The sequence below is a fragment of the Formica exsecta genome, unplaced genomic scaffold, assembly GCF_003651465.1.
Source record: "Formica exsecta isolate Colony F162 unplaced genomic scaffold, ASM365146v1 scaffold122, whole genome shotgun sequence".
NCBI classification, from domain to species: Eukaryota; Metazoa; Arthropoda; class Insecta; order Hymenoptera; family Formicidae; genus Formica; species Formica exsecta.
Window position 1 is genome coordinate 2689303 of NW_021848556.1, and position 19427 is coordinate 2708729.

At 35.0% G+C, this 19427-nt stretch overlaps 2 protein-coding genes across 3 annotated transcripts in view; one reads left to right on the forward strand and one right to left on the reverse strand.

Annotated features, from left to right (window-relative positions):
- LOC115244581 overlaps window positions 1-14221 on the reverse strand; it is a 42668-nt gene extending 28447 nt beyond the window's left edge. The window contains exons 1-2 of the mRNA XM_029822338.1: window positions 13286-14221; window positions 9578-11670 (exon numbers count right to left, since the gene is read on the reverse strand). Coding sequence (XP_029678198.1) covers window positions 9578-10861 — 1284 coding nt within the window. The 5' untranslated portion in view covers window positions 10862-11670; window positions 13286-14221. The remainder of the gene's footprint in view (window positions 1-9577; window positions 11671-13285) is intronic.
- A 1262-nt stretch (window positions 14222-15483) lies between these two features.
- Window positions 15484-19019, forward strand: LOC115244588 (guanine nucleotide-binding protein-like 3 homolog). Of its 2 annotated transcripts, none has more exons than XM_029822362.1 (8): window positions 15484-15682; window positions 16516-16617; window positions 16698-17065; window positions 17135-17516; window positions 17768-18119; window positions 18198-18423; window positions 18528-18699; window positions 18784-19019. In XM_029822362.1, the coding sequence occupies exons 1-8, from the start codon at window positions 15670-15672 to the stop codon at window positions 18873-18875; spliced, it is 1707 nt and encodes a 568-aa protein (XP_029678222.1). In that variant the 5' UTR covers window positions 15484-15669; the 3' UTR covers window positions 18876-19019. The 2 variants fall into 2 exon arrangements, with proteins under 2 accessions (XP_029678222.1, XP_029678212.1); XM_029822352.1 differs by lacking the exon at window positions 15484-15682 and adding an exon at window positions 16073-16240.
- The last annotated feature ends 408 nt before the right edge of the window (window positions 19020-19427 follow it).

Here is a 19427-nt window from a genome sequence, read left to right on the forward strand (position 1 = left end):
AAGAGCGTCTAAAAATTGAAGTGTCTGAGAGTTCAGACAGTATGTCTGCACAAAACTGCAGACACTTTGTCTAAAATTTAAATCAGTTTTTTTTTACAATGTATCGATTTACAATCTCGATGACTGGGAAGAAAGGATCGCGGAAACGTGACGTCGGCCAAGCGATGGTGTTCACGAGAACTTGTCACGCGTGCACGCGCACGAATATATTTCGCCGCGGTGAAACTTACCGCGCATATTTTATCATTTACATATCAAGTACTTAATAATGAACGACGGTTTCATGAGAACGTACTTTTTCCATCTGCGTCCAATCGTTGTGGATCGGACAGATTAATCCAAATCTCTATAATTTTCTCATTCGCGACAGCAGCGTGGCCGCTCTCACTCGTAATTATTCGGAATAATCAAAATATAAGAACGCGCAACTCACATTTCAGTAGAAACATCAATCTCAATCAGTGAATGCTGTTTACTGACAATTATTGATGTTAATTATTTCATTAAAATAATTCAACGAAGTCAATAGTGATCCGGACTATAATAAAATTCGCCAGAAAATTTTTCACTTTCTATAAAAGTGTCAGAAAATCTTGAGTGGCAAATTCTACGATAGTTCCAATAAAATTCGGATAAAGTTCCGAATAGGTGAACCCTCCGATTTTATTTATCGAAATAATATTTAAAAAAGTATATTTTTTCAGTTTTTTTTTGAGTTTTGACCTTGAAAATGACCTTGTCGCAAATTTTCATTATCATATTCGTAATCAGCGTTCAAAAATACAAAAAATAGTGTAGTTTCAAAAAAATCGGAGGGTTCACCTATTCGGAACTCCACCCTAAAATTCTTTTATATTACTGGAATATAATACTGCATTTTATTCTCATAATCTTGTTATAAGTTATTTTGATAACCAAAAGGAAGCAATAAAGCTCACCTTTCTCTCTTTAAAAATAGAGAATAATTTTTATAGACAAACGCCTCGTCGATACAAGTTTGCAGTTTTGCCCACGGAAGTTTACGTGCCGATACGCACATGTCGCGCAGGTGGGAACGGTAACGAATCGAATCGCGCGGAAGGCAAACGAGCGAACGACCGAGCGAGGCTCATTAGAGAGTGTTCGTACTCCATGGCCAGCGCGCCGTGACCGGCTTTCTCGTCTACTTCCAACATATTCTCATTCGCACGAGGGGGAAGGAAATGCCGATACTGCCTACGAACTCTTAAATCACAGGCAAGGTCGTCGTTTCCGATGGACAAATGCGAGCGCGAGATGATGCCAGCCGCGCGTTCACTCTTCGTTGAAAGATTATAAACCCCGTTAACCGCGTTCTCTTGAATTATTTATTAAAATTTTCAAGTGAATATACGGCTATTTAAATATTTTGTTTTGTAAGAGCTGATTAATGCGCATGAGTTTGCATGGAAATAAAAAATTTGCGTACAAAGGAAAAATAATAAATAGAATCCTGAATAGAAAGATTGCAAATTACTACATTTATCAAAGAGCTTAAATAATTTCAAATTTGATTCATTACTTTTATTTATACTATGCAATAAGAAATCGGCAGAAATTTAGACTTGTTTTCTTTTACCAGTTTATATCTTAATTGGTATCAATTATATAGTCCATCTCAGTTATGGTCGACGAAATCTCACCGTAATTAAGACATCCGGATCTGTAATGTGTTTATCTATTGTCAATCGTAATTAGGTAGGTTGACTACGCAATTAATACCGTCATTTCCGTGGAATACGAACAATGTTTTGCAAAGTTTCCGCTCCATATAATGTTATGAAATATTTCGTAGTCACAAAATCTAATTTTCGATTAACGAATACTAATTAATATGTAATATCGAAAGTTAAGTAAGACAGATACATGCAATTAACAAGTATATAACATTCTTGGAAAGATGATATTTAAAAATTGATACATCTCTAAAAACCTTAAAAATATTTTTTTTTAAATCTATTAAATTTATATATGTCGATATTAAATTTATAAAAACACATGCATGTAAAATTTAGAAAATTTACTAATTAAAGTTTATAAACTCTTAATGATAGCTTCAGAACATTTGTGTATCATAAAAATAATTTTTTTTTTTTAAATCGCGCTTTCCTATAAAACTTTAATTAAGTAATGCTTCTCTCTCTTCAAACAGTTTTTATTTCCCGTTTATTTACGGTTTCGAAGAGTTCAAATTAACTATAAGATAAAAAATTAAGAACGCAAACTGTATCGTTATTTTCATAGCGGCGATTACGAATAAGCGAATGCGGAGAATGTTTCAATGCGAATGACTGGAACGATCAGGCAAATGCCACGAATAACGCTCTTGGAGAACCGTTCCTGCGGCAATTTGTCATAAAATTGGAATTGCTATAATCTCAACGTGTAATCATTTTACGCGTAATCTCACACGTAATCTCACACGTAATCTATATTCTAATTTAGATAATCATATTTCAGATAATCATATTTTCTCCGAACACTGTTTTTTTCTAAATAAAGAAATCATCAATAAAAAAATTTATCTTCAATGACAAAATATTTTTGTTAATCACTGTAGAAAAATTTATTTCGATTTTGCTTTGTTCTTATTCTTTTATGTACAGATTTATCAGTTGATATCTAATAAAAATAAATTTTTTATGTTGAGAACCAATAAAAAAGTGATTTAAAAAACCAGTAAATAAATTACTATTAAAATTTCTATGTATTTATTAAACGATCGAATTTAAAAATAAATTAAAGACAGATTTAAAAAGTTAAAAACGAATGCTACGTTAATAAACCCACAGAAAATGTCTTCGCGCGGTGAAAAAAATAAGATTACGCGCGACTCTATTTTTATTCATCTTACATGCGCAGTGAGCAGATATAGTTAACTTTCGCCTATTATATCCGCGAGACATTAGCAATATCGAATTATCGCAACATTCGCTATATCGAGTCATGGTCTGATCATCACGTGCAACCGGCGGAGCCTCCGGTTCTTAGCCAACTCTTTCATGTCCCACCGACTCGCGAGCATCGCCAATAATCGCGCGCCGTAGCCATTATGCATGTCATTACCGATAATTTACTGCGTTTTCACCACGAGCGGCGACTCGTCTCTGCCGCTTGTGCATACCGCTCGTAAAAGCCTCTCGGAATTACCGAGGCAAATAATAATTGCATTCCGCGGCGATTTGTCCGCGGTGATGGCGAGCGATTAAAGAGAATTCGAACGGTGATTCCTCCGATTTTCTCGCGTCGACTTTCGCCTGATTGAAGATTAATGTCATCGCCGATCGAATGATCGGGAAATCGCGATTGAGAGTTGTATCTATATAGGAAGTACGAAAAGAAAGTGTCGCGTACATTTCTTCATAGTTACTGATTTCTTAAATCGAGTAGATTATTTAAAATCGATTTTTTTTTTTTTTTTAATACGAAAAAACCAAACCATTTTCAAGCACTCAACAAAGATACATTAAACTAATTAATTCAATAAAATAAAAATAAACACGAAGATTTAATATTAAATCTAATTGGACACTGAATACTAAAACGAGTCATGAGATTTGACACGTACGGACCGAGATAGTTTTTGCTCACGGATATATACCAGTCCCACTTTCGTAAAAATGATGATTACTGTCTTTTTTCCATTGAACAGCCGAGCGAGATGAGAGCCGTGATTGAACGCGTAACGAGCGGTGATTTCGACGAGAGACCGAGAGCGAAGGGAAGTTGTACTATCGAGCCTGCGGGTGATTCGCGTCAAAAGGATTTAAAAGCCAGCAGGGAGGATGAGAACGCGTGTAGGTGGAATGAAAAGGCGGAGAACAAACGAGAGGAAGTTCCTTCTCGGCCGTTGTAAGAGCGTTCTCGCGAGGGCCTCAATTCGAGGAGGAGGCACCACGTTTTCCTCGCAACAACGACAGTTTCGCAACAAACGTCGATTGCGTGATGGCGCAATTGCTCGAGACGATCCAGGCCGAAACGCACGCGGTCGCACGCGATAAGTGACACCGACGGTATGCGCGCTTTAGATGCACCTTATGCAGTATTCATGCGAGCACCGCGTTTAATGGGCAAAGATAAGAAGCCGAACCATTCGTTCCAACCTCGGGACTGCGTCCTTCAATGCAACTTCGTATCATAAAAGTCGATACGGCAACCAATCGTCAAGAGGCTCTCTTGCCGCTTATTCATACGATTTTCGCGCTTTAAACACGTAGAGTTCTCTATTTCTATCGGGTTAATTACTTGTACATTTTTTTAAATCAAATTATATAAAATAAATAATTTTTCGCAAACAAAACTTTAAGTACGCAAATAGAGAAATTTTATCCTTTGTATACAGTTTTAAGAGTGCATTTACATAAATTAAACAAAATTAAAATTTAAAGTTAATTATCAAAATACCAAGATATGTGTTAAAAATTTAAAAATTTCAAATTACAAGCCCTCTTTTCTCCGTTTTTTCCCCTAAAATATCAAGTAACAATCTAAAAAAATATGTCATTAACATAAAAAGATCATTTCTCGATTACATATCCAGTTAAAAATTAATTAATATAATTTAACATCTCCTACACGTGTTAATGCATAGATGACAAAATACATATTACTCGGCACAGAAAAATAACATGATCTTTCTATGCATGTAAATATATATTCTTAAAGCCAAAATTATATTTGGCAGTGTTTGATATATTGTAACATAATCTACGAATTAATCTGAACGAAAATTGTTGATATATGTCTAAGCTAGTCTAATATGCACCACATACACTTGGCTCGATACTTGGCTGGAAAGATTCAAGCTTGGACTTCTGATTCGCGCATTTTAATTCGTCGCGACACACGAGTGACACAAGAAGACACGACTATGTAAATGGAAGCTCATTGCAGTTTAAAAATAGATTCACTGTATCTTCGCTTGATCTTTTTCTCCTACCCACTTTGTTTGCTATTTTTCTTTTTTCACGCGCGTAAACGCCGTTTTCATACGTTACAAAGGTTCGTTTTAATTCTTTATAATTTAGTATAATTTTAAAGCAATAAATAATCACTTCTGTGCTTGAAAAATAGACAAAAATTCAAAATTAATAATTATTGATCGTTATTAATTATTTCTATTTGAAAAAGAAGCTTTACATTATTTTAATCATAGAATACAACGTTTACCGTCTTTTATCGTGTCTTATCAGCAACCTTGACTATCTTGGCGATCGTTAAAACATGTATGATTTGCCAGTGACTATTCATCATTCGTTCTTTTTTTATTGCTTGAATTTTGCAGTTGAAGAACCGCATGAGAACAAATATAAATAATATCTTTTTTGTTGTTATTAATATTTCTCAAACATTAGCATTTTATATTTCAAACAGATTTCTATTATTATAATACAACTTCAATATAATTAATTTCTAGTACGTATGTGACTATCTAATACCGTGTATGTAATGCTGATGTTTTAGTAATACCTAAATATAATCCTAAAAGTTCAATACGCATAATTAATCGGCTGTGTGTAAAGTATCAGGTTTCAGGTTTCTATCATAATACTTGACGGACAAAAATAGAAAATTATTTTGCAACTTTCATTTATTTACAACAATTCGCTCGCGAGAACAACAATAACGATTACTCGTTACGCGATTTTTGATGTTACTCCAAATTTTGTGAAGTTTCGTAAGTCTTGGAAACATAACCGGAATCTTTAGTGCGAGATCTTGCGCGAAATAGCAATTCATTGGATTAATTTTATGATGAAGATATGTTTCGTATCTAATGTTGAAGGATAACTGTATATTTTAAGATAAATCATTAGACGATTTATCGAGGCTTACAATAGATATTTGAATAAAACCTTTTCAAATCTATCTCGTCTAAATTTCTTTTTCTATGAAACACAACTTTTGTATCTCAAGATTATATTCTTTTTTATATAACGTTTCCATTTTTCACGAAAATCTACTAAAATATAATCTATGCAACTTCAGATTTTTTATTTTAAGTTCAACTAAAACAGACAGACTTTGCAAGCAAATTCGTTCATAATATATGATTAAACTATGTGATCGTATGCTCGACTAAAAAATTGGTTGAAATACTTGCTCGAAACTCTTGGCACGATGATTGACTTATCGTGCCAAGAATGCACGAGCCCCCTAGTAACCCTACGTCGGCTGCGATTAATTTTCGAACTTTTTCAAAATATGTTTCAATTTTATTATAATTATAATAATTCATTCTCATAATTCTGGCGATGGCTATATTTCTTTACAGATTTCTCGTTATTAAATTGCAGAAAATTTTAGTAATAAATAAACGTTTAATAAATTTAAGATAAAAAAAAATGCAAAATTCAAAAACACATTATTTTCTGCGTAATTAATTAAATTTAAATTATCAGATTTATATATTAAACTTTCTTATTCTATTAATTTAGTAGATGTTCAATTTTATATTTTATAGTTTAATTAAATAATTGACGCGTAATACAAAGAACAGTAGATTTTGACAAGTAAGACGATATTTATAAAATATTAAACTTTAATCTTTTTCAATTTAAAATTATTAAATATTTTTCAAAATCTATACATGTCACTAAGCATTATATAATAAACCAAGAACAACTTACAGCGCGAAATGTAACAACCTTCATATAGTTAAAATATATTTTTAATTTTCATAATTTAAACCATATTTAGTAGAAGATTGCAAGCAGAAATTGACCTTTGTCGGCATATTTGACGGCACAAATAGTACAATCGATCCCACTCGCGATAATATCGAGAAACACCGGTTTATTTTTAAACGAGTCTTGCTAATGCGCTCAAGCAGAGGTGCGTTATTTACCATCTGCTGAAACAGAAAAATATTATCTTTTATAGCCAGCGAGCAAGAGAGAAAAAAAAAAAAAAAAAAGAAATTGGTCTGCGTTTTACTGAAATTCCGTAAAATTCGAAACTAAAATCTCGCAAAAAAAAAAAAAAAAGAAAAGAAAAGAAACGAAATCATTTAATTATTAAATCAAACTTAATTTAGTTTAATTTAATTCAGTTTAATATTGATTTTCACCGGGAATATATACAGAATGCTTCGTATAATAAGGCTACCGTGTAAGAAAAGAGTTATTTGTGAGTATTCTACGAGTTGCTGCGATGTTTGCGCACCGCTGCGCCGGAGGAATCACCGCAGTCACTACGTGCTCAATTTCCTGTTGACCTATTTATAACGCGTCGGAGAAGCCGCGGCATACTTCTCAAGGTCCCGGACTGCTCGACTGACTTCTGGTGCACAGGTAGTTCCAGCGCACAGAGTCGCGGCATCTGCCATAACCGCGGATCCGCGAATGCGCAAAATTGCAGATCGCACGAAAGGAATATCGCGAAACTAGGGCAGCTTTCCGGCCATTTATGCCGACCACCGTTGCGCGTGATATAAGTAGATCGATAGAGAGACACGTGCATATAAATCTCTCTCCTTGGCAAAATGCGGCATCACGCTTTCGACCCAGCGAATTTCGATCGATTCCCGCAAAATCGTTACACGATTCTATCTCGAATCAACAAGCCGAGTCTCGTGATGATTTGCTGTTAGAATAAAATCATGCAACCAGAGCGCTATAATTTGTTTACTTCCATTTGCAAGGCTGCTGTCCCAATTCAAATTGCTATATATAATATCTTGTATGTTTTATGTATTACATTTATTTCGTATTATTCTATTCGAGGAACATTTCTCTCTATCTGAGATTCTAATAAATATTTAAACAACTGAGATGTCTATTTTTTCGCAGTTTTATGTCAATTATTTTCAAAAATATATTTTACTACTGGTATTAATTAAATTTTAAGATCTGAAGAAACTAAAATCACACTCAAGAAAAATTAAGTCAAGGATAAGACCCTACGATAATTATGTGTGCTCCTGATCGCTGCAAATACACACAATGATTTACGTAAGCTGCCGTGACATTATTCTGAAGTCGCAACGTCTTCTGCATTCGCAAACGTAATACGTACTTACAATACGACCATGAAATTTGATAGAAAAGTGCAATGTGTAGTAGGTACCTATACTACATTATATTCAAATAAGTTACACTTTTTAAGATATTTTTTCAACCACAAAAGAAATTTTTTTATCATCTAATAAAATAGTTGTAATTTAGAACCGCTGACCTGTTGATGAGAAACATTCTCTATAATTTTTGACTTTTCGTGATAGTAATCAATAGATCAATTTTACGCTTTCGGGGCAAAACAGAGTGGATTTTTTATTTGTTCGCGATTTTATCAAGTATTTTATTAACACTCTATTTCCTCATTTCAACATATCCATGTAGTAAATGTTTGCGTTATCTTTATCTTCGTAGCTCTATACTGCGTTAATTATACATCGCTCGTATAATTTAGAATCGCTGAATAATGAATTGGAAAACACCCTTCTCCGCAATTTTCCTTCGTTTCGCGAGTGATCGACAGAGTTTAATGGTTGAAAGATCAAGGAAAATGAGGATTTTGATGAGTGTGACAAAGAATTAATGTAGTAAAGGTTCCCGGAAAGCTATATGTCGCGATAAAAAGAACTTTCCCGATCGTTCATTATCGGCGCGATTACGAGCAGAATTAATTTCACGAAGCTATACGTTCGCGTGCTAGCGAGCAAGCGTATCTAATCTCTATCGAGATATCAATCTGCGAAGATAGCACATTCCATAGAACGAGATACGAGGGAGAACATCCGTTTCGAATAAGCGATTGTTGTTTAGGAACAATAGCGAGAATTAAGCGGAAGCGCGTGCCATTCGAGAGAAAAAGTTTCTAACGAGTTGCTAATGAGTTCAAATATATATTTCAAAGTATCTAATAGCATCATCGGTCTTCTAGATGAACGATATTACTCGGATTTTTATTTTTCTTTTTTTTCATTCTACAAAATAAAAATGGAAATTTAATAATAGGCTTATTAGATGCGAGAAAAACCTAAGTCATGCAATATTTTGAATTTTATGTCAATTTAATGAACCATGCAAATATATTAATGGATAATTATATAAATATAAATTTATTTATAAAATGTAGCTTAACTCACATGTTCTATCATAATAGTGGCAGTATTGCTTATTATGCGATTAAATAAACTTTTTAAATAAATGTTTGATATTTTGTTGCATTTCAATAAATATAATTATTTCATTTATGCTTTACAAAAAAAAAATAATTTTTTAGACTATACAAAAATAATAATAAAACATCTTTGTATTTTAAAGCAAAATTTGATGCGATGAAAACTCAAAATAGGACGCGTTCCTTACGTATCCGCATAATATCTCTGCATAATGTAATATGCTTCATACAATGAGCTTCACAAGCATATATTGTGCGTTCCATATCCACCACATTAAATAAATTTTGCATTAAATTGCACGAATATATTTCAACGATAATTTAAATCGTATGTAAGTTCTACTTAATATTTTTATTTTGCATCAGACTAATCGTTAATTTTGTTTCTATATATTTTCTTATTGCATATATTTTCTTTAATTAACCATTGTCTTACCTTGTAAACCTCCGAGAAGAAGCCCGCGCCGATCTTCTCCATGTAAAAGTCGTCCAGGCGATTCAACGAGGCGACGGCGTGCCTGAGCGCCTGACAGGATGCTCCGGTGCGCCTCTTCGAGCTCGTATCCTGAAACATCTCGCCCGAGCATATTGTCAATCCGTGTATCGCGCCACCCTCCGTCATCTCCGTGGGTCGCCAAGAAAGATCGCGACACTTCTCCTTGTAGCTCCTCGATAAGGATGTGGACGATTGCAATTCCGTGGGGAGATCCTGCGGCGCGCAGGACACGCAATTCTGTTGCAGCGTCATTGCGTCGCTGCAGACTTTGCTAGACGACATCCAGTCCTTGGACGGTGTCGAGGTGACGAAGTCATTGACACAGGAATCGTCTTCGCAGGTCACGGTGGTGATCGCAGAATCGCCGGCGCCGTCTTTCACGTCGACTATCCTTGGCGCCGGCTTCTGATGCACATACAACAACTCGCTTACAGTTGACACGTTAGATGCACTGTTTGCGGAATAACCCGCGCACGTATCTACTAAGAGATCCTCGTTGTTGGATCTCTTTCCGCCTGGCAAGTGATTAATTATTTCAGAAGACGTCGCGGAAGATAATTTGGCGGCGTATGCTTGAGAGCATTTGGATTGCTGCTCGTTGCATGTAGTTCTGCCACCGCCTGTCGGCTGCTCTTTGCCACTCGGAGGCTCTCGGCCAGCGGCAACAATCTTCTTCACGGTTTTCATACAGTCTCTTGTGCACGATTCGACGTTGAGACTTCCAGTCGAGGCAGATTGCGGTCTCCGCGACCTGCCGGTCTTCTGGAGAATCGGACAATTCTGACCAGAGGTGCACTTTTGCGTCGCATTGGCATGATTCCTGCCCATCTGCGACGCTGCTTCCTTGGGCGAACATTTGGCCGAGATCTTGGAGCAAGCGCTGACGCAAATCGTCGTTGTCGTCACGTCGGTCCTGCAGGATCTAGGAAGCTCTATTGTGACGGGTGAGGTGTCCGTATGACTGGTAAACGGTTGCAGAGAATTACAAGGAGCTTCGGAGACTACCGCGGCAGCGTCATCGACGTTTTCCTTCGTCTGTCGCCAGAATCTTGCTTTATCATCGGCGCCCAACGTCGACGTCTCGTCCGCCGAAAAGCACGGCAGACACGACGTCGTGCTCGTCGTTGTCATCGTCGTCAGCCTAGCGCACGATTTGGCTGACGCTTGGCCGCCATTATTATTAGGCGGACCCGGCGTGTTCGACGGCGGCACCTTCCCGAACATCTTCGCCGTTATTGCGACGAGACGGTCGCGCAAACTGACGCGAAACAGCAGCGGCGGCCCTGCGTGCGACGCATCACACGGGGCCGGCTTGAAGATGCGCCTCTCGATCTCGGTCGTCACGGCGTCGTCCTGTCGTATCCAAGTGATGAGAAAAGTTGTAGATTGTAGATAGCCGCAAACGAATACGAAGACGACCTAGGATGCGTTGAGCGTATTCAGATGATAGAGGTGATGCAAAGTTCTGTGCAATGCGCAACGTCTTTGCACACGGTGGTCAAGATTAATGTATATAGTTAACGAATCGAGTTCGCGATCTGGTCAAAAGACCTCTTCAAAGAACTCGATGTCGTAGCGGCAGAAGAATCGATCCTCCTTTACTTTCTTGTGTGCGTCGAATATACTTCAAAGGAAGTTTAAGGAAGTCGAGAGTCCTTTTGGTCGGTTAAAAACATTGGAATCCGCGGAAGACGTAGAACGATTTCGGTGTAAACGATGAAATATATTTCTGGTACAACGTGGAAGACACTCGTCCTCGACGAATGGACACTGGAAGGCGAAGGAAGTAAAGACGAAAACGCAAGTTCGCGATCGACGCAAGTTTGAATCCTTTTTTGGCAGTGGCGTCACACGTTGAAATCACAGTCGGTCGGTCACAGGTGAACGTTATCCTCGGAGAGACGCGCAATGCGATCCAAGATAACGTCACAGATCCAAAGCGAAGCGTAGGAAGACCGCGACACCGGAACTTGGCACGCTTCTTCTCTCCTCGTCGTCGGCGGACGACTTCTCGCGGGCTGATTCAGATCTTCCTGAAATAAAGTTGCATCCGACCGATGATTGGCGAGTGTCGAAAACTCTGGCGAACGCTGATGTTATAAGAAAGATGCGTACGCAAAATTTAATATACGCATTTCTGACGTCTAGAAAGCATACTTGCAATTTCAACTTTTAAAATGTATTTGAAAAATCTTTTGTACAATGTCAGACGATACCTAAAGTGGTAACGGATTTCTATCATTTCGAGGCATTGACAATGTGATGCAATCGTGTCTCTAAAGACTATAAATTATAAATTATTAAAATATTACAATTCATGTGGCAAATAATCACATTTTCACACGCAATAAACATCACACAAATTGATCATAGATTGACATCGAAATTTTGCCATCTTTTCGCGGGACTTTTAGATTTGCCAGAGAACGTAACAAGTAACGGAAAAAATATATTATAAATTGTTATTAATTGTTATTAATAAGAATATTACAACATTTCATAACAGTAATGAATAGCACATGTCAAAATATTAGGCAATACAATATTTCGCAAAATAAATATTTGATTGTCTAATATTTTCAATGAAATAATTAATGATTTTATAAATTCGATATTGGATCAAATGAAAATTACCTTACAGAGGTTTTTTAAATTATTATAAGTCTTGAAATTAATTGTAATTAACATTACATCACAAAATTACAAGTTCTTGTAGAAAATAAGCAATTATAATCGTATGAGATATAATTAAACTGTTAATTATTACTAATTATCGTTGACTATTTTTGTTGTTTACTTGTTTCGTAATTTCAAATTACTTTATGCATCATTTTTATTGCATAGTTTAAATTTTATGTTTGTCGCATAATAATGATCGTATTGTCACGAATATGATGCCGATTTAAATTATAAAGTATAAATTATAAACAACACATTGATACATATTTTAAAAAATTTTGTTATGAAATTTAATAATTTACATTAACTCAGGATGTTATATCGCATCAGCAATCTTTATGGACTATTTATCCATTCATTGTTGCATAATATTGATTTAAAATAAATGAAATCCACAACAATAACAAACATGAAACATCACAATTGCCTTTATAGAATATATAATAATGTAATATGCATAAAATTCTAGCTAATTTGCAGTTAATTCTTTCTCAACAAAAATGATCACACATTAATGATTTTTGTAAAATAAGTAATTGTATGTGTGTGTGTAATAAAATATTTGTCAAAAATTAAGCTTTAAGAAAACAAATAGATATTATAAAAAATCATTCTTTTCAATTGATTTTAAGTAGATTTTTTATTAATAGTTTTAATTTGTGTAACATCTATATGACATCATGTAAATAATATAAAAAATTGCAATAATTTCACGATGAATCAAAAAATCATCGAAAATGTCAAGAGATGTCAACAATGGTAAAATGGGAAATCATCTGCTTTCTATCTCGAGAAAGTTAATTTGTCAGAAATCTCTAACTTTTTTCAACGATTACTCACAAGATTACTGCCAATATCTTGATTAACATAGAGGGAAAAAGTCATTACACCGATCGTGTCGGAAGAAGATAATATTAACGTCGCAAATTAATAAGAATCAAAGAAGCTCAGAGACGAAATGGTACTTACGATGCATCGGATATCGAGGGAGACGTTGTAACACTCGGCGTCTCTCTCTCTCGTCACGTTCAAGAAAGCTTGCGCGGGTATCCCAGGGGTTGAGACGAAAACACCAGGGAAAAGTCTCGCGACACGGTCGCTGACAGCTCTCTCGCGCGGCGTCGCGTGGAAAGCGTCGTTTTGCACCGTCCGCTCGTTCGCGCTCGTGACGTCCGGATGTTTTTAGAATGACCTTGAACCACGTGAGGAAGAATCCGAATCCGCGGTCCTGCCGAACGCAGTGACTCTTGTTTTCCTAGATCCTAGGATCGCGACGTCTATCGACAAGCCGAAAAGAAAAAGAAAAAAAAAAAAAACAAAAACAACGGCCGTTTCTTCACTCGCACACGCTGGTATTCGACGTGTTTATTATCTCTCGACGGTGAGAAGGCGAGGAAGCTCCCGGCGACGACGCCGTTGCGTCAGTGGCGCATCTGCCGCGCGAAGCGTGTTGCTGCATCAGCGGCGTCTCGTCTCGCTTTCGCGAAGGGACAGGACAGGGATAGAGATGGGTAAAGAGACGACAGATCGACGCAACAATTTTCGGATGAGTCGTTGACACTCGTCGCGGTCGATGCTTCGGGTAAACAGACAGACGGATGGACGGATAGGGAGAGAAAGAAAGAGGGAGAGACGGGAGAAGAGATGGTGAGAGAGAGAGAAGGAGAGAAGGGTAGCACACACACCACTATATGATGAAATCCAGTCGCTTGTTTTAAATCGCCGCCGGCGCGAATCAGCCGCGACACGACACGACACGGCACATCGCGCATCCGCGTCACACTCTGAACTGTCACCGTTCTCGTTTCACCCGAGTTTCCGAGACTAATTCGAACGCTATCCGACGTCGTAAGGGCAACTGTGCTCCCGACAAGTACCCGCACACTCACTGACAACGCCAGACGGCGGCCATTACGGGAATGAGTTGCCGTGACAGACGCGCAAACGCCACCGTTCGACGGTAGCCCGAAGTCTCGCTTGTCCCTCCTCCCACTTATCCTCTTGCCCGCATCATCATTCGATTTCGGTCCATTCGATCCATCGTTCATTCGCGGAGGCAGAATGCGCGCCAATTTCGAACACGCGTTTTAAACGCTCTTGATAAAGATAGAAAAGAGTGTTTCGCGTCTTACGCGAATCTCGTTTGCATGATAGTTTTTATGAATGCGTCGAAATGCGAAGAAAGTGGGAATTTAGTCTGTGAAATTGGATCTCTGCTTATCTGGTTTCAAATATATGTACATTTTTTATTTGCCTTCCGCATATTTTTTTTTTATTTGCCAATACATTTAAATTAGAACTGTAAAGCAATTTAAACACTCAAATCATGTCTCAAATCAAAATTTATCTATTCAATATTTTTATTTAATAACTTGCTCCAATTTTTTATCTGCAATTCAAATACGAACTAAAATAACGTAAATTTATATATACTCTGTAGAATATTAACTTCTAATTTTTATCAATATTTCTTAATTCATTCCCTATATTCTTTATTAATTAATAGTTTTATATATTAATTTATTAAATATATTATACAATGTCAAAAATAAAAAAGGAAAAATTATATTATTGTTTGATTAAAATGTATGAAACAACATCGATGAGTTTTTTGCGCGTGAAATAATTTCTATTCCGTTCCGCGGCCATCAAGACGTCCTTGTCTCTATTTCATCAAACGAACGTCTCTTGTAAGACGAAATGAAAGTGTGCGAAGCCTCATATGCATATAAGCGTGCCTTTCACCATCCGAAAGGATAATTGCCATTTGGTCGATGTCATCTCGCAAATAAAATGGAAAGGATGAATTTCTCCAAGTCGCAAATTTCAAAGAATAGAAATTAATAAATTTCTCGTAGAAATTCTGAATAAATTTTGAAAAATGTATAAGATTAATAAATCGTAATCTTCTCGATTACTCGTTGAGATATGTCATAAATTTCTTCGACTCGCTGATATCGATAGTCGCATTAGGTACTTTTATTACGTCACATCCGTCGCATCTCCCACCACGCATTTTTTTCTAATGCTTCTTTATATTCTTTATTCAATGGTATAGTTTAACCACGTGCAACAGAATTATTTAAGGCTGCGGTCGAGAAGACGCCAGAAATGCTTCGAAGCGTTTGATTGACCAATCAGGACACAAAGAATAAAGATTTCTTTATTCTGATTGGTTAATGCAACGCCTCGAAGCATTTCTAGCGTCTTCCCGACCGCAGCCTAAGAGATTTCAACGTGATGGATAAGATTTAGAAATCTTGTACTGAATAGCTGCTTATAGAGATTTGTTTAAACAAAAAAAAAAACACAAAAAACCACGTGCGCGTGATTATTAACAACAATACGTAAGGATGAAGCTTCACAGTAAGTTATTGTAAAATGTATTGTTAAAAGCTTAAATTTTTGCGTGTTTTATAAAAGGAGTAGACAATCTATAGAGGTTATGTATAGAATTTATGCAACAAAATTTTTTTTATATTCCAATTTTCATATTAATTCTAACTTAATAATTAATAACAATTAAAATAAAATGTATATCAATATTATAATACGAATTAATTGTTATCTTTGTTAAGGTTTAATATATTATAATGCAATTCCTAAAGAATTATTTTCTATTTTAATATTTTTATTATTAGATAAAGCAAGCAAGCGCATGCCAGCGCGGAAGAGATATAGAATCGAGAAAAAAGTTCGCGAACATAATCGAAAAATATCTTTATTCTGATTGGTTAATGCAACGCCTCGAAGCATTTCTAGCGTCTTCCCGACCGCAGCCTAAGAGATTTCAACGTGATGGATAAGATTTAGAAATCTTGTACTGAATAGCTGCTTATAGAGATTTGTTTAAACAAAAAAAAAAACACAAAAAACCACGTGCGCGTGATTATTAACAACAATACGTAAGGATGAAGCTTCACAGTAAGTTATTGTAAAATGTATTGTTAAAAGCTTAAATTTTTGCGTGTTTTATAAAAGGAGTAGACAATCTATAGAGGTTATGTATAGAATTTATGCAACAAAATTTTTTTTATATTCCAATTTTCATATTAATTCTAACTTAATAATTAATAACAATTAAAATAAAATGTATATCAATATTATAATACGAATTAATTGTTATCTTTGTTAAGGTTTAATATATTATAATGCAATTCCTAAAGAATTATTTTCTATTTTAATATTTTTATTATTAGATAAAGCAAGCAAGCGCATGCCAGCGCGGAAGAGATATAGAATCGAGAAAAAAGTTCGCGAACATAATCGAAAAATAAAGAAAGAGGCCAAACATTCTAAAAGTAAGTTAATGAACCAATTCTTCAAATATATATGCCTGTATTTACAATTTCTTAATAAGCATAATTTTATTTTTATTCAGAGAAATCCAAGATGATGCAAGTACCAAATCAGTGTCCTTTTAAAGAGGATATATTAAAGGAAATTGAAGCAATGAGAAAACAACAACAGGAAGAAAAACAGAAACAGAAGGAGGCTGCACGTGGGAAAAAACGTGAACAACTTGCAAAGGGTGATCTCAAAGTTTTGGTTAATCAAGCTCAGAATAAGCAATTAGCGCATGAATCTATGCAAATAGATTCTGCTCGAGATCAAATTAAAAATGCTATTACTAAGGAAGAAAACTCACTTAAAGCATATTATAAGGAATTCAAAAAGGTTCTGGATGCAGCTGATATTATTCTCGAAGTTATGGATGCTCGTGATCCACTGGGAACACGATGTAAAGAGGTAAATTCCCAAAACTACTGTAACAAATATAAATAGATATACACTAACTTATTGATTATTTTGTTATAGGTAGAAAAAGCAGTTATATCTGCAAATAAAAGATTGGTACTAGTCTTGAACAAAGCAGATTTGATTCCTAGAGAAAATTTAGACCAATGGTTAAAATATTTGAGAGTTAGTTTACCAGCTGTGGCATTTAAATCGTCCACACAGAACCAAGCAAATCGATTAGGCAGGAGAAAATTAGGAAAGAAAACAGAATCTATGATACAAAGCAATACATGTTTTGGTGCAGAATTACTCTTGTCATTACTTGGAAATTATTGCAGAAACAGTAGCAATGTAAAAACAAGTATTACAGTTGGAGTTGTAGGTCTTCCAAATGTAGGAAAATCTAGCGTTATTAATTCCTTGAAACGCAGCAAAGCATGTAATGTGGGAAATATACCAGGTATTTAATTATTTTTGCTATAAACAGCTTTTGCATCGACTGCATATCCCTTCTAACCTTTATGTCTTATTTTAATCATTGTATTATTGTAAAATTTGGAGTTATTTATTTTCTCCGAATTCTATGCATTTTTTTCATAATTATTTCCAAATGATATGAAACATTTTAGAGCAGTTTTGGATTGTATATATTAGTAATATATTTTATATGTATATGTATTAATGATTTAGCCTATTTACTATTACTTCCAGGAATAACAAAAACGATGCAAGTTGTTCAATTAGATTCTAAAATTAAGCTGCTAGATTCTCCCGGTATAGTGTTTGCTACATCAGATGAAAAATCTGATGACATGTCTGTAGCTCTAAAAAATGCAGTAAAGATTCAAGCATTGAAAGACCCTTTCACACCGGCAACTGCAATTTTAAAAAGAGTTTCACGACAACAGATAATGGAATTATATAATATGCAAGAATTTTCAACACCAGATGAATTTTTCGCGATGAAAGCAGCAAGGATGGGAAAATATAGGAAAGGTGGAGTACCTGACGGGCGTGCCGCTGCACGAAGTATTCTTGAGGATTGGAACTCCGGAAAAATTAGGTTTGTTACGTTCTACATATATGTGCACAAAAAATCGTATATATTCTTTTTTTTTATAAGATTTAAATTTTTTTGAAGATATTATACAGTGCCACCTGAACAACCGATATGTCATATATCTGCCGAGATTGTCAGTCAAATAGCTAAAGAATTTGACATTGAAAATTTTGCCACGGAGGAAAAAATGATGCTTGACAATTTTACGACAGATTCCACAAATAATCCCACTATCGCAGATCCTGTATTAATTGACAGTTCGGGGCCTGTTACAGCGGCAATGGAGATCGAAATCCAAAAAGAATCGGTAAAATGCAAATATATCAATAATTTAACATTATGTTACTATTATGTTATTTTACGTTGTTTTGAATTTATTTTGTGTAATAATTAATTGATATTTTCTCGTAGGAATTTAAAGTGCAGAAAAAATTAAAGAAAAAGTTGCAAGATACAAAGAAAGATGTATCTGCTGAGAGAAAGAAGAAACCAGATCCACTTTTTGAGATTGAAGGCAATCAAAAATTGAATAAGCTCAGAAAACTTAAATTCAAGAAAGAAAAGAAAGAACGAGCAAAAAGAGGTATGGGGAAAACAAAAAAAAAAAAAACAGTTTGTAACCTAAATGTTTAATATCAACTGGTTTGTAAATGTCATTGATTTTCAGAAAAAGCCACTGCTAAACTAGCGGGACAGCTTGAAGATTTCAAATTTACTACCGATGATTATGATTTCAATACAGATTTTGCAGCTACATAGGATATTATCAATGTTTATGCATTATATATTATGAATGTATATGTATACACATATATCTGTTATATGTGTTGTATAATGACGTATGTATGTGTAATATATATTCACACACTATAAAAAATAAATAATAAAGATTATTCTGTTAAATACAAGTACACCCCTATTTTCTCTCATAATATTGTTGCATTTTGTATTTTAGAAATTCACAATAAGTTATTGATTTTAAATTATCATTTTTAAAAAATTTAATAAATTTTAAAAAATCGCCCGAGTATTAAACGTATAAATTATGTAATAACGAATAATAACAGTAACACGCAAGAAATTATTCGCGCTTGAATGGATATATGCACACTAAATTAAATATACCTATATGTATACTTTTACAGTCGTTAATGTGTATATAATATTTCAATTTGTATTTATATATAATGTATAAACAATTTACATGTTATTTCACATCTTCCTTGTATTTAAATAATAATATTTTACTAAAATGATTACAATTATCTGTACTGACAATGAGTTATTTTTAAAGATAAAAGCAGGAAGTAT